Genomic DNA, 27,232 nt, shown 5'->3' with positions numbered 1-27,232 from the left:
CTCAGTTTCTACATCTGTAAAATGAGCATAACAATAGCACAGTTAGAACAGTGCTTGCTATTTTTAGTTTCCTTAAAAGATCTGTGAATAAAGAGCTGCCCAAGAAGGTGAAGAAGGAGGAGGAGGACCTCTAACATGCTATAAGAAAATTTCAGAGGTCATGTCAAATTCTGCCAATACAACTGTAAGTAAGGTCTGTAAAGTGTCCATCTTTCAGCAATTAATGGCCTCACCAAGTCCAATTTCTATGCAATGCAATAAGCCAGACTGTAAAGGGTTGAAGAGTAATTAGGGGTAGACACTGATACATCCTTCCCTGCCCTCACTAGCCAGTCTCTCCCATTAGATGCTTCCTTTCAGGATAGTCAGTTATGGATCTTATCTCACTTTTCCCAGTCAATTTCAGCCACCAATGGCATAATATGTTGCACCAGGTTATCTTTTTTAAATATATATTTTATTGACTTTTATAGAGAGAGGAAGGGAGAGGAAGATGGAGAAACATGGATGTGGGAGCAAAACATCCATCGGCTGACTCCCGCACGCCCCGCCCCCTACCTGGATCGAGCCCACAATCCAGGCATGGGCCCCGACCAGAATCCACCTGGAAACCTTCCAGGGCAGGGACAGTGCTCAAACAACTGAGCCACAGCCGCCAGGAGTAACTGAAGACACGGGGGCTTCTACAGACTCCCAAATGCATTATTTCCAGTAGACCGCTCAGCACCAGGCGCAGAAAGATTCCCGCCGTGACCACTTCCGGGAGTGTCATTCCCGCCTTGGCCACGAGGTGGCACCCTCTCTCTCCTCTGGGCTGCCCCTCCGCCCCCGCCTCAGGTCACAACCCCGGAAGCACATCACCCACCGAGCGCCCAGCAGAGATGGCAGCGGTGGCGGCCAGAGCGGTGTTGTTGCCGGCGCGGCCGCGGCTCTGGGGGCTCACTGAGAGGTTCCTGGTCGGAGGCGCTGCCGGAAGGGTGAGCTGCTTTCCACTGGTCTGGGTGCCGCCCGGGAGCGGGGGGGGCCTCTCCGGCGGGACCCCGCGCGGCGGACTTGGGTCGCAGCGCCCTTCCCGGCCGCGGGCGTCAGCGCCGCCCACCCCGACGGCGGGCGCCCCGCCCCGCCCCTCGAAGGGGACCCCCGGGGCACCGGAGGGCCTGGGACCCTAACTCCCGCCGGGGCGGGGCTGGCTTTGGTCGCCCGCTGCGCGTGACCTGCGGTGACGTGGGGGATGACCCTGGTTACCAGCCCCTCTACCGCCGGTTACTGAGGAGTCGTCTTAAAGCGTGCGTGTTGGTTACTAAAAACAGTAAATTGGGCGAAAATGAAAGAGTGAGATGGTTTCTCTCCCCAAAGTCCTGTTTTTGCCTGAGACTGCACTTTCATCCTCAGCTGGGCTTCCTGCAAACCAGGGTAGCTAAAGGAGAGTTTTGTCTGTGCATTTTTCTGAGAGCCTCTGACTTTCTTCAAGGCATGTGGGACTTCAGCATATGTATACAGGAAAAGAAAGACTGCGGACTGGCTAGCGGTCAGTGTCAGCAAGTCTGTCAGCCCGTGATACCTTGAGCATCTGCCCTTCTTCCTATCTTCTCTTTTCCGAACTTTTTCAAAACATTTTGCTTTTCTCGAGCAGTGAAAACCTAACTCATTTCTACGTTGTGTATAAGTATTTTTATGTTTTACTCTCCCTTTCTTGGCTTTCCCCCTCCTGCTCGTTCCCTTTTTAATGACTATCAAACATTTCTGTGAGAGGTGTTGAAATAAAAGAAGTTTCTCTCTGGATAACAATAATAAGTGCTCCTTTTTCCAAAGGGAAGGACATGCTGGTAGGCATGTTTCTGGTTGTAGGAGAGGGGCAATTAAGGAACCAAAGAAAGCTCCTAGGCCAGGCAAAGGAGTGGGTCCCAGTGGAACAAAAGTTGATAGAAGAGTACTGTATAGAAAGAGCCTCTTTGAGATGGATTTAGGTTTTTAATCAACAGTGACTATCAGAATAATGATGTGTTTTGGTTCTTCCCTCCTACCCCTCCAACTCCAACCAGTCATTGTATTTTGGACGGAACAGATTGAGAAGTACACAGGCTGCTACACAAGTTGTTCTGAATGTTCCTGAAACACGAGTGACACGTTTGGAGAATGGACTCAGAGTGGCCTCTGAAGATTCTGGGCTTTCAACATGCACAGTAAGTGATTCAGGCAGCCACTGTTTGAGTGACTCCTCATGAGGAGAGAGCAAATTGTTGGTTTTAAGCTAAGCTTTTTTAGTTGGCTGATAGTTGAAAAATAGTGGCAGTTACATTGCCTTGACAGGTGACGCTTACTTGTAAATATTTCTTCCAGTGATACTTCCATACTGGGTGCATGTGTACCTTGTTTAAGTGTCTACATCTGTTTTTTGTAGCCTATTATTATATTATTTATTGTTGGTAATGTTGATAGTAATGAAAGAGTTATATTTGCTGGGCTACTCTGTGCCAGCTGTTTGTACATACTATATTTTATTTGATCTTTAAAACAGTTCTTTCTATTAGACATAATCATCCTTTTTATAGTTGAGGAACAAGTTCAGACAAGTTAAATGGTTTTGTCTTAGGTCATACAGCTAATACATGACAGAGCCAGGATTCGAACCCATATTTGACAGTCTCTGATGTTCTTTATACTGTAGTTGTTAATGGCTGTAGCACAAGTTGGACTAAGAATCTGGGTTCTCTGTGAAGCATCCAGCAGTCTGGATGACCAAAATTTTTAAATTTCATAGTTCATAGGAATATACTATCAATCCACTTAAGGGAAGAAAACTTCAGTGTTGGGACTAGAAGCATTTGTCAGAAAAAGGAAGGAACCTTCCCCCTCATCCCCACTACCATTTCCCTCAAAGAAAGAAAATGATTCTTAATTGCTTACTTAATTGTTCCTTGGTTGCATTAAGGTTGGGCTCTGGATTGATGCTGGGAGTCGATATGAAAATGAGAAGAATAATGGAACAGCTCACTTTCTGGAGCATATGGCTTTCAAGGCAAGTTATCAGACATACTTTATAAAAATGTATTTTTTTTTAAGAGACAGTAAGCACAACATTTCATTCTAAGGCAGGAAAAACGATTTCAACAGTATAGCATGTTTTATTTTAAAAATCTTTTCTTTTTTCCAGAATAATTATCTAAAATAATTACTTACAATTGCTCTGTTTAGTTGAAGCAAGGATTTTCTCTGGGACGTAAGGGTTTTCTGAAAATATATCACGATTTCTGAAGCCTAATGTACTTTTGAAACCGAATTTGGTCCTTGTGTGAAACTGACATAGGCTTATGTTCTCATACTCATTGTCTGAAATGTTTAGAGCAGATAGGGGATAAAGGAAGGTATCATAATATTTTCCCCCCTCTTTTATTTCAGGGCACCAAAAAGAGATCCCAGTTAGATCTGGAACTTGAGATTGAAAACATGGGTGCTCATCTCAATGCCTATACCTCCAGAGAGCAGACTGTATATTATGCCAAAGCATTTTCTAAAGATTTGCCAAGAGGTATTGTTGTTATTTATACTGGAGATGTATAATTTTCACAAGAGTTAAGACAATTTAGTACTGTTTTTATTATGTCTGTTGTGAAAGGGTAACCCCCAGAAATGTAAAAAATATTTTTATTTTATTTTTCTCCCAATAGGACAAATGATATCAAATATTTTTAGGCTCAAAACTTGTGTAAACCAGGCCCTAATGCTTGATTCAAAAATGCTTCCTCCAGAGCCATACCTGTGTAGTGAAATAATTTTAATTGTTTGTATTTATTTATTTATTACTGCCTACTGTTTTTTACCCCTCTCACTTTACCCTGTTATCTGAATTTTTTATTTCTATACACCTGAACAGGTTTTATATCTACTGATTGCTGGACTTTGTATTTTAAACAAAACTTTTTTTTTTTCATCCTCACCGGAGGATATGTTTTCACTGATTTTTAGAGAGAGAGACATCGATGTGAGAGAAGCATCAATCAGTTGCCTACCATATGTGTCCCAACTGGGGATCGAACCCACAACCTAGGTATGTACCCTGACCAGGAATTGAACCTGCAGCCTTTTGGTTTGCAGGATGATGCTCTAACCGAGCCACCTGGCCAGGGCAAAACTTGCTTACTTCTTTATTGTATTTGTACATTCTAGATTCTCATCCTGGAGTGTGGTTCTTTCTGACCTTTCTTTCCATTAATTTCTTTTTTTAGTCATTTTAAACTAAAACCAAAAAATAGTTCAACCATCTCTCCCACTGTCCACTTCTGGCAACCACCAATCTATGAGCCCAGGATTTTGAGGGTTTTTTTGGATTTTGCCTATAAGAGAGGTCATGTGGTATTTGTCTTTTTCTGTCTGACTTATTTCACTTAGCATAATGTCCTCTAGGTTCATCCATGTTGTTGCAAATGGCAAGCTTTGCTTCTTTTTTATGGTTGAATAATTCATTCACTCCTTGATTGACAGGTTGTTTCCATACCTTGGCAATTGTAAAAAATGTGGCAGTGCACATGAGGGTGCATATGTCTTTATGAGTTAGTGTTCTCCTTTTCTTTGGGTGAACACCCAGAAGTAGAATTGCTGGATCATATGATAGTTCTATTTTTAATACTTTGAGTAATTGCCATACTGTTTCCACAGTGGCTGCACCAATTTACATTCCTACTATCACTTGTTATTTCTTGTCTTTTTGATGGTAACTGTTCTAACAGGTATGAGGTGATACCATTGTGGTTTTGATGTGCATTTCCCTGATTAGTGATGTGGAGCATCTTTTCTTGTACCCATTAGCCATTTGTATGACTTCTTTGGAAAAATGTATATTCAGATCTTTGGTCCAGTTTTTAATTAGATTGTTTTTCTGCTATAGAGTTGTATGAGTTTTATGTATTTTGGATATTAGTCCCTTATCAGATACATGATTTACAGATTTTTTCTCTCTCATTCAGTAGGTTGCCTTTTGTTGATGGTTTCCTTTGTTGTGCAGAAGATTTTTAGAGGTAGTCCCACGTGTTATTTTTGTTTTTGTTGCTTTTGGTGGCAGATTAAAAAAATTATCACCAAGACCTATGTCAAGGAACTTACTGCCAGTGTTTTCTTCTAGGAGTTTTTTCAGGTCTTATGTTTAAGTCTTTAATCCATTTTGAGTTGATTTTTGTATATGATGTAAGAGAGTGGTCTAGTTTCATTCTTTTTTATGTATCTGTCCAATTTTCCCAGCACCATTTATTGAAGAGATTGTCCTTTCCCTGTTGTATATCCTTGGCTCCTTTGTTTTAGATTACTTGACCATATAAACATGAGCTTATTTCTGGGCCCTCTATTTTATTTCATTGATCTATGTCTGTTTTTATGTCAACACCAAACTTTCTATTACTGTAGCTTTGTAATAGTTTGAAGTCAGGGAGCTTGTTGCCTCCAGCTTTGTTGTTTCTCAAGATTGCTTTGACTATTTGGGTCTTTTGTGGTTACATACAAATTTTAGGATTGATTGTTCTATTTCTGTGAAAAATGCCATTGGAATTTTGATAGCGATTGCACTGAATGTGTATATTGCTTTGGGTAGATGAACATTTTAACAATATTAATTTTTCCAATCTATGAACACAGAATATCTTTCCATTTATTTGTGTCTTCAATTTTCTTTCATCAATGTCTCAGTTTTCAGTGCATAGGTCTTTTACTTCCTTGGTTAAAGTATTCCTAGGTACAAAATTCTTTTTGAAGCAGTTGTAAATGAGATTTTCTTAATTTTTCTTTCTGATAGTTTATTAGAGTATAGAAATGTAACAGATTCTTGAGTGTTAATTTTGTATCCTTCAACTTTATTAAATTTATTAGTTCTAACAGTTTTTTGATGGAGTCTTTAAGGTTTTCCATATAAAATATCATGTTATCTCTAAATAGTGACAATTTTACTATTCCCTTCTAACTTGGATCCCTTTTATTTCTTGCTCTGACTAGGAGCATATTTTTTATTCCTTGTTTGCTACAGAACCTCTTGGTCAAGAGCAAAATAAGCAGGTGTTCACTTTTCAGTTATTGGTTATTTTTGTAACAATAAAATATATTTTATTTTTACTTTGTGGAAATGAAATAATTATTCTGACAGCATAGCATACCACTTTGTTGTAGTTACCATGCTACTAGGGTGTTTTGAATTTCTTTTGTTTTTTTAAACGTATTTTTATTGATTTCAGAAGGAGGAAGGGAGAGGGGAGAGAGAGAGAAACATCAATGATGAGAATCATTGATTGGCTGCCTCCTGCATGCCCCCTGCTGGGGATCCAGCCTGCAACCTGGACGTGCCCTGACGGGGAATCAAACCTCAGTCTCCTGGATCATCGGTCGATGCTCAACCATTGAGCCATGCTGGCTGGGTTGTTTTGAATTCCTTAAAAGAAATGTTTTATTACACAAAACATTTTCCCAGTGATAGAATTAGAAACAAAATTTAGCAGTTTTAGTGCTAACTGGTGAAATTATTAATGTTTAAGGGTCTGTGTAGTTGTAGTTAATTTTATTACTTTAGGGTTTTGGATTCCTACTAATAGGCTTTTATTAATGATATTTGAATGAGACTTTACACAAGTGTGTACATATTATTGTACTTGATCTGCATGGTTATCATGTGTTTGAAGCCAGTGAATGAAGTAGGTGTCTTCACTTTGCAATTGTAGAAATTGAGGTCCGGACTCTACCTTGCCCAGGATTATATAGCTAGTAAGTGGTTTACATGTCTTCTCACTCAAATTCACTATGCCAGGTTGCTTTGTCAAAACAACACATAATAACAAAAAACGGACCACCTGCAGATACCTGCATGGTAGCTTAACTTCTGCACAAAACCAATAAAAATGACAAAAATGGATGGTGTGTTGGTTTGAATTGCACAAATCATAGGTAAGGTTTTTAATGATTTCCTTAGAAACCAGTTTTGCCCCAGGACTTCCTAGAGACTAAGAACAAAGGGCTAGGCCAGGCTACTTGAAAGGGTTGTTCCTTTTAGCCTGTCCCTCTATTTTTTTTTTTTACACAAAGAACTGGAGGGAAAACAAAATGGGTCTAGAGAAAGGAAGAGAGAAGGTGGGAGACTTTTTTTCCTCCCTGGCTTCTGGCTGAGAAGGACAACTCCTGCAAGTGGGATTGGAAAAGCAGATGGGCTCTTTGAAGAATTCAGATTGGAAGTGCTTTCTGAAGCAGCTCCCTCTTTGGGGGTTTGCTTGAGTTTTTATGCCCTTAGTCCGGTGAAGCCTCCTGTATGAGGTAATAATTAGATGTTTATTTTGACTTTCATGTTCACTCATCCTTAGCAGAAAGAGACTTGATCATACATTCTCAATATAGGTATATTTGTAAATTAAATATATGTACTATTATACTAACATATATAATATTAAATATACATTCAAAAGAAATAAGGAAGATTGTGATTAAATCATAAATACTGTGCAGCAAGTACCAGTCTAAACTACCAGTCCCATGTAAAAGGAGGGTTATTTGTCTGACTTTGGGCTCTTCACCCATCTTGGCCTCTGTTTCTCTTGTCTGGACAAATGGATTTTGTTTTTATAGATAATTTTTTCCCTTTGGTCATGATCTTAGCCTCAGCTTACTCCAGCAATATGTTTTGCCATTTGGGGCAGTTTATAGAGGTAATTACAGGGAGTACTTAGTATTTGAACATAATTTCGTCTGAGACAAAGCCTCTTAAAGTGAACTTAAAACAACAGAAGTTTATAATAGAGTAAAAAAAAGAACTAAAATTATAACTTTGTTTTATATTTACTAAAATTTAGATTGTGATTGCAACTACATACTAATTCTTCAAGAATAGATTAGGTTTCTCTTTTTTGAAGAGATACGTAACTTTTCTGATAAAATTGCTTAATAGCATGGTATGATATCCTTCAGTTCATTTTTTGCTATTTGCAAATTAGGGTTATTTTTGTATAAATATTTGAGGATACCACCAGTTTTTCCCCAGGGTCACTTTTAATCCTTTGATAGTCATGCGTATCTCTTGGCACCCTATCATCAAATGTTAACTGCTGCAGCTCTGTTAGATCATCATTTATCAGTGACTTTGGTAATGGTAAGAATTTAGCCAACATTGACCAGATGGGTGGGAAATAGACACAGGCATTAAGTTAAGTGGGGAAGGATATTTGCGAGGACACTAATTCTGTAAATGGTTCATTGGGGCCATATTTTAGATTATGATGATTTTTGGCTTGTTTATGTAGCAGCCTCATTGCTGTGGGAACTTGGATAGTAAATACTTAAGTGGTATGAACTCTCTGTACATACTTAGATATTCTGACTAATATGGCTAATTTTCTACTTTGTAATTTTCATATAATTTACACATATGCAGATGTCCATGACATTTTTGAAGTGGTTGTAGGTAGAGTCATTAAGTGTTGTGGGACCTCTGGCAGATTTAGGAATTTTCTCTTAAGCTTTTGTATACCACAGGGTATATTTTACATTTAAAAATTTTTAATATTGTCCTTTTACATCAGGGGTGGAGAACCTTTTTTCTGCCAAGGGCCATTTGGATATTTATAACATCATTTGCGGGCCATACAAAATTATCAACTTAAAAATTAGCTATGAAAAAAGCTCCTAGATTTATTCAGTTTCAAGTCCTGCCTGTGGTTACCTTGGCAGAGCCAGACCAAATGATTTCTTGGGCTGTATACAGCCTGAGGGCTGGATGTTCCGCACCCGTTTTAGATATATCAAGTGTATAGAAAAATTTGTTTCTTTTCAGTTTAAGTATTTAGTCAGTATTGAGTGATGGTCAGTATCATGGTTTCTGGTGCTAGTTTACTAGATTTTACTAGTGAAAATTAAGATCCTTAGTGTTTCTTATGTTTTATTTTCAATTAGCTGTAGAAATTCTTGCTGATATAATACAAAATAGCACATTGGGAGAAGCAGAGATTGAACGTGAACGTGGAGTAATCCTTAGAGAGATGCAGGAAGTTGAAACCAACTTACAAGAAGTTGTTTTTGATTATCTTCATGCCACAGCTTATCAAAATACTGCACTTGGACGGACAATTTTGGGACCAACTGAAAATATTAAGTAGGTATAATTGTCATGTTTTGTTTTTTGAGAAAAACTTACGAATTGTGAAAATTAACATTCATAAACATTCAGAAAGTAATTCCCCCTCTCCCCTGATAATCTGAATGAAACTGTAGTTAGCTATACTTTAGCCCCACCTAACTCCCAGGTGTCTGAGCTCCTAACTACTTATGGAAAAAACAAGTGATGGTATAAAAATATTTTTTCTTGATATAAAAAAGTTGAAATTCTTTGATACTTGTTGCCAATATCCGTTTTCTGACTGTATTTAACTTAGATTTCCTTTAAGGTCTAATTTAATTTTAGGTATGTTATGTGACGATCTGTGCTTTTTAATTTCCTTTTAATATTGCTTTTCTTACTCCATTTTACAGATCTATAAATCGTAAGGACTTAGTGGATTATATAACCACACATTATAAGGGGCCAAGGATAGTACTTGCTGCTGCTGGAGGTTAGTCGATTTATATTTCTATTACAGTAAAACCTCCATGTAATGGACTAATTTGGGCGAGGGGGTGTCTAGTAGCCGAAAGTCCATTATGTAATTAAGTAGGTTTTCCCAGTGTGTCTGTTAAAAAATTGACAAATTAGTTCATTTACCTATTTTTACTTATGTAGACACGTTTGTGTAATTAAAATTATATATGAAAAGTTTAATTTCACAGAAAAGTTTTTTATATGTATTACTGTAATTTTAAATTTATACTGAATAGGTGTAGTAAGTGTGTGCATTCACCAGTCACTGCAGGTAAACAAATGCACACAGCTGGGGTGTGGCTTAGCACATGTGGGAACATTGGCTCACTTGTGCTAAAAATAAGCCAGGCAGAGAAAGACAAATATCACATGATCTCACTTAGATGTGAAATCTAAAGAACATAATAAACTGACGAACAAAATAGATTCAGTGACATAGAAGCATGGAACAGACTGATGAATTTCAGAGGGAAGGTGGGGATGCGTGGGTGGGGTGAGATTAACCAAAGAATTTATATGCATATATGCATAACCCTTGGACACAGACAGTAGTGTGGTGAAGGCCTGGGGCAGGGTGTGGGTGCAGTGTAGAAGGGGTCAATGGGGAAAAAAGGGGACATCTGTAATACTTGCAACAATAAAGATAAATGAAAAAAAAAAACAACTGCAGAAAGTCACACCATGTGACAACAAAACCAGTTACTCCTCCTGATGCAGTGTGATTACGCTAATCATTTGCCAAACATTGTTTATGAGCAGTGATTCTTGGATTTAAATATGTAGACTATAGTTGTAGATGTGTAATATTTATATGTGTCAGCGAAATTACTAGTTTTTTCCAACATATGGCCTATTTGCTAAAATTTGTTAAAAGTACTTGAATTAATAACAAGAAATAACCTGTTAATTGTATGCAAATCTTTGTTAAAAGCATTTTAAAATTAACAGGGTGTTAATTTTCACATATGACTTACCAGAAATATTGTCCATTAAATCTGAAGTCTGTTAAATTGAGGTATGCAAAATCGAGGGTTTACTGTACTTTTAAACAGTGATGTGGTTATTAGTTTGATCCTGTTGGGGGATGTCCTAAGAGTATTTACAGAACATATTGTTTACTGTGTTGTGTAAGGGGAACCAGACTTTCCCTCGATCTTCCTTAGAGTTTTTTAATAGAAAAATGTATAAACTCTCTGATGTACACATAAGTGTACATACATAATGGAATTTACTTGCAAAAGAAGGGCATGAGTAAACTGGGAGACAATGACACTTGGAAGATAGTGCTCTACAGTTTGGGAATCTTTTGAGATTTTAAATTATTTCTTGAGAACCAGCTTCATCCTTGGTCATGGAATGGATATGTTATGTTCTTTAATTCTTTCATTTGCTCATTCTTTCGGTAACACTAATTACTGAGAAGGGGAAGTACATAGGGAACCATGAGAATGTTTAATGGGAATACAAACATGCAAGTGGCCGGCACTAGGACATAGCTTCTTTGGGGACATGTTTGAAGCCAGTGAATAAGAAAATTCACATTAGATTCTGTTAGATTTCCTGGCAGTCTGAATTTAGGCAAATAGTGCATTTTATTGGTTTCTAGTTTTTTCTTTCTTTCTCTTTAGGGCAAAGTGAAGATAGATGGAGTATAAATATTTAATTTTTTCTCCCATTAGAAGTGACAGTAAATTAAAATTCTAGTTGTTGTGGATAGACTTCTTACTTGGAAATAATGAAGATGAAAAGGAGGGTTAAATATCTCAAACATGTTATTCATTGTGGCTCTCAGCTAAATTATGTTACCTTTGTATGGCAAGCAGTGTGCTTCAAAATTCTCTTGGGAAACGGGAAGACTGTTGGTTAGGTGGGACCTCAGCAACCAAACTGTCTGGAATGTCTCTGCCATTGGTGGTGGCATATGAACACAACGGGTTTTATTGTAGTTTATGAGTCCATTTTGACATTACTTATAGTTAATGGCTTGTCTTAATTAGCCTTTTGTCTTACTGATATATTAATAATGATGTGCCTTGTAAACAATGGCATCTTGAATTCAGTGAAATAAGTCAGACCTTGGCTTCTTTAAAAAAAAATTATTGGCTCTCCTGCCTTTTGGATAGAGGTAAGTAGAGTTGGTGTTGGAGCAGCTGAGTCTCTGAACATCCAACCAGGAGGGCTACAGATGAAGGTAAGAAAACAGTGGAAGCAGTTGTCATCAGGTGCTGAGAACTGTGTGCATGTTCATGGTTTTTCAGTCTCTGCTTGTCATTCTTGTACCACGAGGATTTTCCTTCTTTTGTTACCCTCTGGATTGGTATCCAAGGTGGTTCTCCTATATAGGGATTCTGAAAATGTACAAGAATGTACTGCCTTATCTTATACCACAGATTTGTTTGGAAAATATGGGTGTAAGTTGTGCTTTTATATTTTAATAGAATGTTTTACTTAAAGAAATTTCGTGGCAATATTTTTTAATCCACTTGCACATGCCTAAATTTGTTTTCTAAGTTTACATTTGTGTTTAAGAATCCTTCTCTAAGATTGAATCTGTTAGGGTCCCACATTTGGATAGTAAGGGGTATAGAATCTAAGTAATTCTTAAGTTTTGGATAGCAAGTAATAAGTGTTTGGAGAGCTAGGGATTTATTCCGAAATTTAGATGAAATTATTTTGTTCCTGAATTCTGATAGCAGAGCTCAGAGAAAAGCATATCTGTGTATCCAGCTTTCTTTAAGCATTAGAGCTCATATTCTTCTCCACTTTAGAAAATTTAAAAAGTCACTTTTTTTTTTGCTAGTTTGCATTCTAGGATTTTTAATGACTTAGTATTAACATGATTTTGTATGGGATATGTGGTATTTTCAAACTGTCTTATTATCTTTTCCTGTGAATCCATAGGTATTTTGATGAAAACTGTCAATTGCTCTATAGAATGACAGAGCTGTGCAACCAAAAGCTTTATAACAACAACAAAGGAAAAAAGTGTGCTGTATGAAGTTACTCTTAAATGGTTAAGTGAGGCAAATAGTTCATGTGTAATCTATGTCATATTAGATTACCTCGAGTTATTGTAAACTGAAGTATTGCCAGTTTATTGTCTGCTTTAGATTGTACTGCTGCTAGATATGTGAAATATTTTTCTTTAATTTAGGAGTTTCCCATGATGAACTGCTTGAGTTAGCAAAGTTTCATTTTGGTGACTCTTTGTCCACACACAAAGGAGAAATACCAGCTCTGCCTCCCTGCAAATTCACAGGAAGTGAGGTAGGGCAAGCCTCCTAAGTAGTAGTTACCCCTCAGAGTTTCTTATGCTGTATTTAAGAATGACTTTACAAAATGTGCATGTTTTTAACAGGAGTAAAATGGAGGAAACCAAAGGCTTAAACTGAAACACAGAAAAAGGAAAGAGGATGGGCTCATCTGCTTATATTCCTTCCAGTTCCATGTTATTTAACCATCTATTTTTCCTAAGCAGAGTTTTAAGGGCAATGTTATAATTTGGTCTTTTTGTGCTTTTCTTTGGCTAGATACCCGTTTACATATTGTAAGGTATAAAAGTAGTCTTTTATTTTAAAAACATCCCAAATTTTTACTTTCACATTAGCTTTACTCTTGGCTAAGTGCTTTCTTCTGCCCATAGAGCCAGAACCTGCAGAGAATCTGCTGCTTTGTCAGCTATAGCTTTAAGCCTCATTAGGAATGATGCTCAAAGTAGTGTCTGGAAGGAGGCCTCATGTTGGCAGTTACATAGAATTATAGCATTGGCAGTACAATATTAGCTTAAATTTAGATAAAAAAATTCTGATCAACAAACACAAAAGATTGATTTCTACCAGTGAAATAATACAATCCTCTTTTACCAGGTAATCATCTAGTGGCTATGTCTGTAGTGTTTTAATTGGAGACATTTTGGTAAAAGTCTTCTTTCCCTAACTTACGAAATTCTTCTAGTTTAGACTGTACAATGTAATGAGGCCTAATAGTTTAAAACAAAGTAAGAGTCATGGTAAGCATTTTAACTTTGCAATTAACGGGACTGGTGAATTTGTTTTTCTTGTTAAGTGTGTTATATAGTGGTAATCTTCACTACGTTTTGTTTTCTTTTTCTTAACTAGATTCGAGTCAGAGATGACAAGATGCCTTTGGCACACCTTGCAATAGCTGTTGAAGCTGTTGGTTGGGCACATCCAGATACAATCTGTCTCATGGTTGCAAACACACTGATTGGCAACTGGGATCGCTCTTTTGGAGGAGGAATGGTAAGTGATTTTAAAAGTCTTTTTCCATAATGACAAGACAGAACTCTGTACTATGAATTTTGACCATTAAAATACAGATTGATCTTGATTGCATCCTGGGCCAGAATTTTTTTTTTCTTTTGCCATAAAGTTTATTAGTGGGATGATTGGCTAAATTTGAATAAGGATAGAAGAAGTTGTTAATAATACTATATCAATGTTATATCCTTATTTTAGTAATTACTGTGAAGTTAAATTTTCTTGTTTTTCATAAGTCCCACTAAAAAGTATTTAGGGATAAAAAGCATCACATCTGCAATGTACTGTCAAATAGTTGAAAAAATATGTTAAAAATGATAAAGCAAACATGGTAATATAAGAATTGTTATGTAATTTGGATAAAGGGAATTCTTTTTACTGTTTTTGTAACTTTTGTAAGTCTGAAATTGCTTCAAAATTGAGTATATTTGTACTCAAAGATTTCAACAAAATACATTTTATATCTTAGGTTTCACATGCAGTATAATTTAAAGTCTTGAAGCCCATATAGCTAAGAACCCTACAGATTGGGTTGATAACAACAATGTATTGTTTTAGAAGTGAGTGTAATTATGTTAATTATAGGGATTCATTGCTTTTTACATTATGACTTTCTCTGGGGATACATTGGGCTGGTGAGATAAGTATAATTCTTGGTCTCATTGAATTTTAAATTTATTATTTAATTGGTGTTGATGGATAAAACTGAGAAACTCAGCCTCTTAGGGCATTCACTATTTGCCTCATATCTCATTATTCTTTCTCGTAATTTGGACACGTATACCTACAGTTCTCTTGGACAATTTTTTTTTCCTTACAGAACTTATCTAGCAAGCTGGCCCAGCTCACCTGTCATGGCAACCTCTGCCACAGCTTCCAGTCTTTCAACACTTCCTACACAGATACAGGATTATGGGGAATCTATATGGTTTGTGAACCAGCCACTATTGCAGACATGCTACATGTTGTTCAAAAAGAATGGTGAGAAAATCTTGCCCAGAATTCACGTTTTAGCCTAGTTTGCTTTATACGCTGTTGATGGTGATTATTTTCTGATGGTGATGTTATTAGCATTTAATCAAAAGCACAAGACTAGTAGCAGCCATGTTGTTAAAGATCATAAATGTTTCTTCTAAGTCTTATGTGAAGTTGAACTGATTTCAGCATCAAAAATACTTTAAGATTACTTTAGAAAGGAGATCCTAAAAGTTTAAAATGTTTAAATGCCAACTAGAAGTTTGGAAAATATCTCTAAATGTTATAAAAATGAATCTGAAGTTGCCATTGCTCAAAGAAAAATGTAGTGTTTTGTAGTCAAAACTAGTACCTTGAGATAGAGGCAGAAAGGCCCACAGCTTCTTGGAAAACTTTCCTCCATTTCCTTTTCTCCACCATTCTTAAATGGCTTACATCTATCTAAATCTAATTGACTGGGATATAGTTATTAAGTGTCAGGTTCAAGTTAAATTGAACTGGATTCTTTTGAGAAACTAATTACCCAGGAAACTGACTTATCCTCTAGCATATCCTCTAGCATACCAGAGCCTAGCAGATGGGGATTCATGAAGACTCCAAATTGTTACAGCATTTCTCAAAATGTGGTTATCCTGTTTTTATATTGTACTAAACCTCTGTCTGCCAGTCATACTATTTTCAGAAATTAACAATTACAGGAAAACAATCAGTAATAGATTAGCTTTTGCTAAGCTATTGGGATCATTAGTAATTCCAAGCTTTTTTTGTAAGTTGAAGTTAGGTTGTAATATAATACATAGAATATAGCATCATGTCTTTCTTTAGGTTAACATAAAACATACCCAAACTACTTGACATTTTGATTTTTCCAATTGGTTTTTAGGATACGACTCTGTACAAGAGTCACTGAAAGTGAAGTTGCACGAGCCAAAAACCTTCTGAAAACAAACATGTTGTTGCAACTTGATGGTAAGAATAAAAATGTAAGTTCTATTTTCATATGGTTGATATATATTACAGTGCTTAGCTTTTTTTTCCTCTTTAAACAGGTTCCACTCCAATTTGTGAAGATATTGGAAGGCAAATGTTATGCTATAATAGAAGAATTCCCATCCCTGAGCTTGAAGCAAGAGTTGATGTAAGTTGTTCTTTCTTACTACTGGGTCTTGTGTAAAGGTATTCTTATTACAAAAGCTAAAAATGTTTATCATTCCAGGTACAGAATTTGTCTTTACTACAAAAAGTTCTGAATGCTAGTATCTTCTCTATTTCAGGCTGTGAATGCTGAGACAGTTCGAGAAGTATGTACCAAATATATTTATGATAAGAGTCCAGCTATTGCTGCTGTTGGTAAGCCTGGCCACTTTTCTCCTATGTAGAAAGTTGGCTAAGTACTTTCCTTTTAGTCAGTTTTAACTTTCTTTTCTTTTAATCCGTAGGTCCCATTGAGCAACTACCAGATTTTAACAGGATTCGCAGTAACATGTGCTGGCTTCGTGATTAAAATGCTCCTAATCAAAATATTTTGAACATATATATTTATAAAACTAACAGAGACTGGCAAGTTTTAAACTGTCAATCCCCAAAGAAAAAAAAAGTGAACATACATACTTGGAAATTTGAATGAAATACTGCAAGACTTTAAAAGGATAAGACTACCAAAGCGAATGGTAGATCTCTTGAGAAATTATGTTTGAATGGCATACTTTCAAAATTTCACCATAAGTATAATTTTAAGAATGAAAATTTGTAAGGTATTTTCAGTTTTATTATAAAAATGCACACACAACAAAGATTGTCTTAAGTCATTTCTTGGCTCTACTCGCATTCAGTACTTGCTCTTGAGCAGCTTTCTTTGCTTTTACCATCTCGACAAGTTCCTAGGAAGGGAGAAAGTGTTATTTAGAATTGGTACACGTTTCTAGTGTTTGGGATAAATATGGAAAACATTCAAATTGGATAAATCTATAATTAAAGATACTACTGAAAGGTTGATTTTACTAACTCTCAGAGCTCTGAAAGTTTCTGAGATTGGTCATGTCTTTGTAATTTTGGCCCACAACTACTGTGGTATTGAAATAAGTAAAAATCTATAAACTCAAAACATCTACAACCTTATATCGTTTCATGCAGTCCTTCTTTGTCCTGCCAGGCACTGCTTCTGCTATTTTTTCCCATCTTTCAGGTGTATTTACTGGGTATGTTTTCAAGGCTTGTTCCAGAAGCTTCTGTTCTTCTGTTGTCCAAGGGGTGAAATCTGTGCATGGGCCTGTGAGAAAAATTTGTTATAGAAAAATGTCTTGGAACACCTTTCCAACGAGTCTTTTGGTGCACAGGTATCTTGGTAAGTGCCCATTCAAATCTGTCATGTGTAATTTTAAATTTTTAGAGATGAGACACATAAAGGGAGAAAACATTTTAGATAGCTCACATCCCAGGAAAATATCTCAAAGGCTTTTTTTAATTGATTTTAGAGAGGAAGGGAGAGGGAGATTTGTTGTTTCCCTTATTTATGCATTCATTGGTTGATTCTTATATGTGCCCTGACCAGGGACTGAACCTGCAACCTTGGCCTATTGGGACAACGCTCTAACCAACTGAGCTACCTGGCCAGGGCCTCTCAAAGGATTTAAAAAAAATTATTTTTAATTGATTTTTTTTAATTTATTTTTAAAATATGTCTTCAAAGTTTTTGTTGTTGTTTTTAAGTATATCTTTATTGATTTCAGACAGAGGAAAGGAGAAGGGGGGGAGAGGGAGAAAAATCAATGATGAGAGAGTTACCGATTGGCTACCTCCTGCACACCCCCCACTGGGGATTGAGCCTGCAACCTGGGCATGTGCCCTGACTAGGAATCAAACTGCGATCTCCTGGATCGTAGGCAGATGCTCAACCGCCGAGCCACGATGGCCGGACTTTATTGAATTTTAGAGAAAGGGAGGGAGAGATAAAGAGAAATATCAATGTGAGAGCAGAACTTTGATTGGCTGCCTCCTGAATGTGGGCATGTGCCCTGACCAGGAATTGAACCAACAACCTTTTAGTGCCCAGTACGACACCCAATGAACTGATCCACGCTGGCCTGGGCTCAAAGGCTTTTTCAAAGCACAACAGGAAATATTTGCCTTATGTTGCCAGTCTCTTACCACCTAACATACTCACCAGAATTTTTTTATTTTTTATTTTTCTTCTTCTTATTTTTTAATATATCTTTATTGATTTCAGAGAGAGGAAAGGAGAGGGAGAGAGAGAGAAACATCAATGATGAGAAAGTCATTGATCAATCCAGCAACCCGGGCATATGCCCTGACCAGGAATCGAACCCCGATTGCCTGGATCCTAGGTCGATGCTCAACCACTGAGCCACGCCCAGCCAGGCTCACCAGAATTTTTTTAAACATCAGATTTAAATTATACTGTTGGGCTTGTGGGTTCAAAAATACAATCACAAGTCATTTGAGATTTCTGATAGATCTAGTTCCTTATAGGATAGTGAAAAGAGCTACGTTACAGTTACAAAACTTTGAACTACATGAGATCCTGGAAACCATTCCTATTTTACACTGGAGGAAACAACTTAGCAAAATTGAGCCAAGTGCCCAAAGTTTCAGTGCTGTAGAGGCAAGGAGAGCTTAGATTCTGTGTTGTGTGCACTTTCATACCTTCTAAAAACTAACTAAACCTTTTATTTTGAGAAAACGTACTCAGGAATATATTTCTTCCTAAGAAAATATATACATTCCACTTCAATAAGTAAGTGTTAAATGGGTAAAAAGCTGATTCGGTTATTCTATGTTAATGGGTACTTGCAGTTTATTTCAGACCACATAGTGAAACTGCAGTAGCAATTGAAATTGCTTCCTATGGGTTCTGGTACAAAGGGAAGCCTAGAAACCTAAGTTACTTTCCAATTCAAACACACACACATACACACACACACACACACACACTGTGACAAGTTAAACAATACCACCACACACCTACTCATAACAAGGCAGAGAACTTGTATTTGAAGCAAGATTAGGAGTTTTGAAGTTACAGAAAGCCGTTAGCAGAATTTCCTTTTTCTGGTCTGAAGCCCACATGTAACACGATAAATTTAATTCATTTCCTCTCTCTTGGAAATGATGTATAATTATTTTCTCCTGTTCTCCAGTTACTTCACAACACCAAAATAAATAGAAAATGTTATGATGTAAAATTCCTGAGAAATCACTATTCAAAACATGGTGACAGCATGCTGATTACAGGTGCAAATGAAGAGGGGACTGTCGTTTAAACCCATCAAAGAGGTTGCCCTGGCCAGTGTGGCTCAGTTGGGTATGGTTCAGGGCATTGAGGTGTTGCTGCTTGATTCCCAGTCAGGGCACATGGGTTGCAGGCGAATCCCTGTTAGGGGGCATGCAGGAGGCAGCCAATGACGTGTTGCTCTCACATCAATGTTTTTCTCTCCCTCTCTCTCTAAACATCAATAAAACATTATTTTAAAAAAAGATGTATCTTTATTGATTTCAGAGAGAGGAAAGGAGAGGGAGAGAGAGAGAGAGAGAAACATCAATGATGAGTGAGTCATTGATCGAGCCCGGAACCCAGCCATGTGCCCTGACCCGATATCGAACCCCCATCGCCTGGATCCTAGGTCGACGCTCAACCACTGAGCCACGCCTGGCCAGGCTCAATTAAACATTTTTAAACGAGGTAAAGGTGTCGTGGCCATCACTCCTGCTCTCACAGGGTCACCTATCTCTCCTCACAGAAAAGGACTTGGTTGCTTGCATAACCATCGGTGTCCGCCTCCAACAAAGAACAAGTCCCATAAGAAAGGGCTGAGAACAGAGCACTCACACCTGACTCTTGCATGCTATTCTGTGAAGGACAAAAGGGAGCAGGAGAATAAACCCCTTAAGAACTGCCCCTCCAAGCATTCTAAACTCCTACTTTGTTATCTTTCTTAAAGGAGCCACCCACTTATGAAAAAGGCTTAGGGAGGCTGGGTCATGACTTACAGTTAAACATACTGGTCCAGGGCAATAAAATTAGCTAGAATACCAAGACAATCTCAGCACCCTAATAGTTTTTAATTTTTTATTTTGAAATAAATCAGGATATAAAGAATCCCTGTATAGTCTATCCCAATTACCCACATGTGAAACTTTTACCATACCTGCGTACTCTTTCTATACACACATTTGTTCTGAACCACGTAAATTGCAGGCATGCTGCCCCTTTATTCCTAAGTACTTTCGTATGTTTTTCCTTTAAAACAAGGACATTTTCTTACACAATTACAGTGTATTTTTCAGTCAGGAAATTGACCTCGATAAAATACTATAATCTACAGACCTGCTCAAATTTCAATTGTCCCAATATCCTTTAGCACTGATCTGTAAAATCTGGTGAACAAAACAAACAGCCTCTCCCCTAATGACATCCAAAGTAGAAGAACTGCAATTCTCAGTGGTGTTAAGTAAATCTATGACTGTCCTGAAAATGCTTGCTTTGCATCTTCCAGTCTAACCACTATACTTCCCAGTCATTCTGAACACAGACCGTAGGTCTTGTATACCTTTACACAGTGTGGATACGTGGCTAGCATTTTCTACTTATACAAAAAATTTAATTACCTTCAAATCGTTCTGAAGGTGTTGCATGGTCTGCTTGAGGCACCACTCCATGTTCTTTTTTAAATTTATCAAAAGCCTTTTTGTTTATGTCATCTTTTTGATGAGGGTCTGAGGAATGAAAACATATATTTTACAGATCATCTCATTTAGTCTTTCATTAAATTGCATAGATTATCTTAAAATGCTCAAGGTATAGCAAAGAAACTGATTTGGCAAGACTAACTCACCAAGTTTTTGAAGACTCTTCGCTTTGCCAATAACATCTTTGGCGGTTCTCTTGACTCCAGAAGAAGAATGTATGTTCATGTAATTAGCAATAACTTCCCATCTAGAGCAATCGATACAATTAAGAAAAAAACCCTCCAAAACAAAAACCAGAATGACACTAACATTTTTAATGCAGAAGGGTTAGTTATGATATCTATAGAACTGGTTCTAAACTGGTGGTCTAATTACTATCATTATTGCCTGGACTATAGGTTTTGCTTTTCATATGTTTAAATCAACTGTATATAATCTTGGTTTCAAATCTGTACAAAACCTTATAGATCCTGTGTACAAATCAACAGAAATAAAACCACACATCTGTGTATCCCACCATTTGGACACATGCTTAAGGAGATAAATGATTATGAAAACACCTTTAGTTTACTGATTTACAGAATAAGGGAGTCTGGATCTCTAAGGCTTCTTTGAGTTCTAAACTCAAAACTCTGCAATAAGCTCAGGCTTAGGTGGGAAGCAACAATGAATTAATACTATGAACACAAAAACCACAATGAGATATCACTCCATATCTGTCAGAATGGCTCCCATCAACAAATCAACAAATCAACAAATGAGGATGTGGAGAAAGGGGAACCCTGGTACACTGCTGGTGGGAATGCAGATCGATGCAGCCACTATGGAAAACAGTACGGAGATTCCTCAAAAACTTAAAAATGGAACTGCCATTTGACCTAGTGATCACACTTCTGGCAATATATCCTAAGAAACCCAAAACACCAGCTAGAAAGAATCTATGCACCCCTATGTTCATAGCAGCCCAATTTACAATAGCTAAGATCTGGAAACAGCCAAGTGCCCATCAGTAGATGAGTTGATAAAAAAGCTGTGGGACATTTACACCATGGAATACTATGCAGCAGTAAAGAAGGATCTCGTACCCTTTGGGACAGTATGGATGGACCTGGAGAATATTATGCTAAGTGAAATAAGCCAGGGAGAGAAAGACAAATACCACATGATTTCATTTATATGTGGAATCTAAAGAACGTAATAAACTGATGAACAAAATAGGTTTGGTGACAGGGAAGCATGGATCAGACTGACGAATCTCAGGCAGAAGGTGGGGTGGGTGGGTAGGGAGAGATTAACCGAAGAATCTATATGCATATAAACATAACCCATGGACAGAGACAATAGTGTGGTGAAGGCCTGGGGAGGGGAGTGGGTGGGGGGGGAAGGGTCAATGGGGAAAAAAGGGAACATCTGTAATATTCTGAACAATAAAAAAAATGAAACCAAACCAAAACAAGACTATGAACACAAACTCTAATCACTAATACAAGCCATCATGGAATAAGCCAACATAACAGTCAAGGGTTGTCTCATGACTTTTTAATTTCTGAGTAACTGATGAAGCATACTGCTGTATATATATATATGTGTGTGTACGTGTATGTTGGTGTAAGCTGATAAACTAGTAGGTTCAAAATGCACTCTGCTTTTCACACTTCCCACTGTGGCACAGAATTTAGTAGAAGGCAGCTGTCTAGACTCAAGCATATCTCTGGAAGTTCCTGCTATAACCAGTGCTGTTTGATGCTTGTCTACATTATCCCCAGGCAACAGCATGGGTTGAAGAGAGATTTAATCAAAATCAGTACCTTGAATTTGTTCCAGCAGGGAAGAGGTTCACAGCTTTAATTAGTAATTGCAGATCATCTTCTGACCAGTTTTTACTGCCATTTCCACCTCCACCAGTTGACTTCTCTGCATTCTTAGATGCTTGTCGCATACGAGCCTCAGCTTCCTCTTTCTCTTTTCTAATTTGCTCATTTATTTCTTCTATCTACACAAATATAATAGGTAAATCAGGGACTTAAAGCATCTTGCTACTCTACACTCCCTTTCTGGCTGGGGTTTGTGGTTTTCAACTCTCAGTATTATCCTGACAATGACCCAGGCGAATCCCAAAACCACATCAAGCTTTTTACTCTGGCTTCCGGCTATAAAGCTCTGTTTAAGGAACTAAGAACTACCCTTCACCTGACCTACCCCGTATTTATATCATGTGACTTGTATTTGCCTTGGACACTACTTGTCAATTCTACAGTCACTGGGTTATTCACTCACACAAGATCGTTTCAAACCTCTCTTTAAGCTCATACCCACTCTTTCAGCAGATAATTTCAATTATTTTTCTACAAAAAGGTAACCACACAGCAAAGGGGCCTCTGTTTTATCTTGAAGTACTACCCTTTATATTGTCACTTACAATCTTTCATCAAACATGCACAAGTAAAAAAAGAAAATCTTTACTTGACCTTGTCGCTTCTGTGGTTGCTATCATGGAGTCCATCTTGGACTCATTTCCTCACTTCAATCCCTCAGAATCCCACCGAAATCCCAGTGATTCCAATGATTCCCATCATCTCTCTCTCAGTCCAAGCCCTTCCAATGAGAGTCTTATAACTAGTCACTTGCACTTACCTAATACATCCTGTCTATGAATGCCAGATTAATAGTGCAGTGTTAACTCTTTCCTACTCAAAGATCTGCAGTAATGGAAACTAGTCACCATGGTATTAAAAACATGCTTAATTTGGCACTACATTTCCTAACCAACTTCATCTCTCCCTAACTTTCTAATGCTACCTGTATTTTACAGTTCATGCTATTGCCGACATTCATTTTCACACTATCCATTCTTTCAGGCTGGATCAAACCCTTCACTAAGCCTTCCCTGACGACTCCGACCTGGGGTTGGCACTTGCTGTCTAACCTATAGCATTTACTGTGGGCCCTCCATCTTTGATCCTTAGGCCTTTTCTCTTCGGCACAATTGTTCCTGAACTCCTTTGTGGCAGCAATAGCATTGGGCATTTCTATGAATCAGCTGGGCATACTGCTACATATGGTAGGTATTAATACTTATTGCTTTGAATTGAATTTCTGGGCCTGTTTCCTCATCTGTAAAATAAAAGGTGCAGACTAGACAGAAAAAATATATCTTTTGGTTCTAAATATTATCCTACAAAACTGCTCAAGGAATGGCCAAAACAATTATTTTTTCTAAGAATGATTAAAAAACAACCACCTATGATTAATGTGATAGGATACCACAAATCAAACATATATTGTAACCATATCACTAAATGCAATTTAAATCAACAGTACCACTTACTATAAGCAAAGCTCTCTTTGCCCTCATAGTAACTTATATATTAGGTGGAGAAATACTGAGGTGAAAGCAATACTATAAGCAGAATTAAATGCTAAATATAAGTAGAAGTGATGTGTTCCTCCATTACCTGTTTTTCCAGAGCAGCCTTTCCTACTTCTTTCGTAGATGATATCAGTGTTTCATTCAAGCACTGTAAACTAAGGGGGAGAAAAGAGATGAAACTTTATCCGAAGCCCAGGAAAAGACTTCAATACATTTTTAAATTTTAATTATTATTTATTGACTTTAGAGAGAGAAAAAAAACATCAATTTGCTGTTCCACTTATTTATGTATTCATCAGCTGATTTTTTTATGTGCTCTGACTGGAGACTGAACCCGCAACACTGGCTTATCCAGGAGCATGCTCCAACTGAGCTACCTGGCCAGGGATGAAGGCTTCAAAGTTAGTTCTGTAATTATACCTTGCTAATTCAAGGCGATCACAAAGCTTTTCCACTTCTTCCATCATTTTAACACGCTCTGCCTCATTGTCAGAAAAATGATTCCAGGTCTAGAAGCACAAACACAAAAATTTTCATCTTTTATCTAATGACACTCAAAAATATATCCATAAGCACAATTACAAAGCATGAAGTTCTCAAGAGGTTCTTGAGGTGAACATATGGCCTTCTGACCATCAACTACCATACTTGAGGGACCTCCCAGAGGTCTCCCTGACCTGCTAGCAATAAAAAGGCATTAACAAGTGGGTGGGAGAGCAAAACAAAAATGGTGATGGTGCAGAAGACCTCTGGATGTTATAAAAGTCAGAATGATTCTTCTGAGAACCACTTAAAAATCAAATTCTGTATGACTCAAATTGAAATCCCTTTGTTAGGCTGCCTGTTCTATCTAGCATGTGCTGAACTGGAAATTTCCTAGAAATTTTAAATTTACTGAAATTAAAAAGATAATGTGTTAATAGGAGGTATTAGAAAAATTCTATTAACTAAAGATTATGCTTATAATAGAACACCGTGATATATCTGGATGTACAAGAATTGGAAAGTACTTCCCATGCTGCTGACACTTATGTCTCCCATTCCTTACTTTTCTAGCTTCCTTAAGCCATACAGTTTGGCTCTCAATAAGGTTCCACTGTGTCTTACTGCTGGTACTTGCATAGGCTTCCAGAAGCACTGATTTTCTTCCCATCTGGGTCACTCTTCCTCAGGATCTTCATCTATCAGTATCCTGACTATTGGTGTTTGCTAGGGTTTCATTCTCGATCCTCCTCTCTCCCCCCATCTCCCTGGGCCATCTCCTCTACTCATGCCACTGAAATGTGGATGATCCCATTCTTTCTTTAAATACGTTTTTATTCATTTCTTAGAAAGAGAGGAAGAGGGAGAAACATCGATGAGAGTTGATCGGCTGCCTTCTGCACACCTCCTACTATGGGACCAAGTCCAAAACCCTGGCATGCGTCCTGACCGGGAATTGAACTGGTGACCTCTTGGTACATGGGACAATGCTCAATCCACTGAGTCATATCAGCCAGACTGAATGATCCCACTCTTGAACTCCAGACTTGTACACACCAGCACCTATCTTCATTTGAGTCTCTCTGCACTCAACATGCCTGAAACTGAAATCATCATTTCCTCCAACATTTTCCTCCTCCTTTGTTTTCTATTTCATTGAATTATACCATCACCCATTCAGTATTCCATGCAAGGAACCAGGACATATGTAACTATCACTCCTCTACTACCTCCAACATATAATTGATACTCAACAGGCAGCAGCCTATTCTGCCTCCTCAATGTCAGTTCATTTCACCTACCTTTTTTAATTCCTATCATCTCTACTTTAGTTCATGCCACAATACTCCCACTTGGATTATGGCAAAAGACTGGCTTCTCTAACTCTAGTCTTCTCTCAGCATCCTGACTAAAGCCAACTCAGGATCAGATTTAAACTAGCAAGACATAGAATGTTCTTCAAGATCTGGTTCCTCCTGATCTCCTGGGCTGCCTCTGGCTCATTAAACCCCATACCTCTGAAACTCTGCATTCTCTCAATGTTCCTTGATCTCCCATTGCTAATGCCATACATATTCTGCTTCACCTGGCTAAATCCTACTAGATCCAGATTGCCTTCCCTGACTACCTTTTTGGTACCTTCTCATCTCAGTACTCATCTTAAAGTGTCAGAAATAGTTGTTTGTCATTCTCCATCATTAACCAGTGGATTCCTTTAAGGCAAGGACTGTGTCACCATTATATCCACATCAATTATAATTGCCTGGCACATAGTAAGTGCTCATCAGATATTTGATAAATAAATAAATGAACTCACACTGGAAAGGAGCAATAAAACAAAGTTACCATATGCTAGAAATTTTAATCTCATTTAAGCATCATCTCTAAGAACTATTCAAGGTTTTTTTCTAATTGGCCTTTTAAAATTTTTTATTGCTTTCACATTATACGCCAAATGTGCCAAGCACTACATGTAAATGATCTCATTTAACCTTCACAACTCTATTACTAGGTATTATTTCAGCTACTGTATAAGTGAGGAAATTGGGGGACAAAGGGGTTTGAAGCAATCTCCTGAAAACCACAGACAGTAACTGGAGAATGACTTCAAACCAAGGCAGCTTGCCCTGAGCCAATGTTCTTTACTACTACGATATACTGCATCCTTCTCAAAACAATTTTCTAGGTGAAATCTAAGAAAAATACTTCATATTTTCTGATAAGGAACAATACTAGTCTTTGACTCTACCAGTTTAAAATGTAAGAACATCTCTTGGACAAAACTACAATTGAAAACTTCTGGTATTTTTGGTCAACATTTTTTAGTGCAAACTGTACTTGAATGCGAACTACCAGTACTCACCCAAATCATATCCCTTTATTTAGATAAAAATGAAAGCTTTTAAATCCTTAAAAACACCGAAGTTTAACTTCTAAAAGAATGTTTTCTAAGATAAGAATTAATTTTACACCATTAAGGAAGCAACCAGCCAAAACCAGATTGTGGAACATTATCAGAATAAATGATCTGGTTTTTCCAACAAATGAATGGCCATGTGGGCAGGGAAAAAGAGTGTGATGACAGGGAGCTGTTACAGCCACAATTAGGAAACACATAACTGAAGCCTTTGTGATGATCTTATTTAGATTCTAATTTGAATAAACTATAAAAAGACATTGTTGAAATAATCAAGAAGACAAGAATATAGACTGAATATTAGAATATTCAATAAGTTTTTTTTTTAAATTTTGAAAATGGCATGGCAGTTATATTAAAAAAAAATCAGAGTTGGATACTAAAATATGCATGTGGGGGAAATTTTTAAA

At 37.5% G+C, this 27,232-nt stretch overlaps 2 protein-coding genes across 2 annotated transcripts in view; one reads left to right on the top strand and one right to left on the bottom strand.

Annotated features, from left to right (window-relative positions):
* Positions 1 to 866: 866 nt before the first annotated feature.
* PMPCB (peptidase, mitochondrial processing subunit beta) lies at positions 867 to 16,965 on the top strand. Its single transcript, XM_016219591.2, has 13 exons — positions 867 to 977; positions 2,043 to 2,183; positions 2,933 to 3,019; positions 3,400 to 3,529; positions 8,911 to 9,109; positions 9,487 to 9,566; positions 12,747 to 12,859; positions 13,711 to 13,854; positions 14,693 to 14,853; positions 15,731 to 15,816; positions 15,897 to 15,985; positions 16,122 to 16,197; positions 16,287 to 16,965. The coding sequence occupies exons 1-13, from the start codon at positions 882 to 884 to the stop codon at positions 16,349 to 16,351; spliced, it is 1,467 nt and encodes a 488-aa protein (XP_016075077.2). The 5' UTR covers positions 867 to 881; the 3' UTR covers positions 16,352 to 16,965.
* Positions 16,594 to 27,232, bottom strand: part of DNAJC2 (DnaJ heat shock protein family (Hsp40) member C2) — a 35,022-nt gene continuing 24,383 nt past the window's right edge. Inside the window, exons 11-17 of the mRNA XM_016219589.2 lie at positions 24,344 to 24,432; positions 24,009 to 24,078; positions 22,362 to 22,546; positions 20,700 to 20,800; positions 20,473 to 20,580; positions 16,962 to 17,116; positions 16,594 to 16,727 (exon numbers count right to left, since the gene is read on the bottom strand). Of these exons, the coding sequence (XP_016075075.1) occupies positions 16,653 to 16,727; positions 16,962 to 17,116; positions 20,473 to 20,580; positions 20,700 to 20,800; positions 22,362 to 22,546; positions 24,009 to 24,078; positions 24,344 to 24,432 (783 nt within the window). The 3' untranslated portion in view covers positions 16,594 to 16,652. The remainder of the gene's footprint in view (positions 16,728 to 16,961; positions 17,117 to 20,472; positions 20,581 to 20,699; positions 20,801 to 22,361; positions 22,547 to 24,008; positions 24,079 to 24,343; positions 24,433 to 27,232) is intronic.

This window comes from Miniopterus natalensis, chromosome 10, assembly GCF_054644295.1.
Source record: "Miniopterus natalensis isolate mMinNat1 chromosome 10, mMinNat1.hap1, whole genome shotgun sequence".
NCBI classification, from domain to species: Eukaryota; Metazoa; Chordata; class Mammalia; order Chiroptera; family Miniopteridae; genus Miniopterus; species Miniopterus natalensis.
Note: the sequence above shows the minus strand (reverse complement) of the source record. Positions and strands in the feature narration are given on the sequence as shown.

Coding starts and splice junctions, on each gene's coding strand:
- PMPCB (XM_016219591.2), top strand. CDS start 882: ATGGCAGCGGTGGCGGCCAGAGCGGTGTTGTTGCCGGCGCGGCCGCGG. Junction 2,184..2,932: donor CTGGGCTTTCAACATGCACA/GTAAGTGATTCA, acceptor GGTTGCATTAAG/GTTGGGCTCTGGATTGATGC. Junction 15,817..15,896: donor CATGTTGTTGCAACTTGATG/GTAAGAATAAAA, acceptor CTCTTTAAACAG/GTTCCACTCCAATTTGTGAA.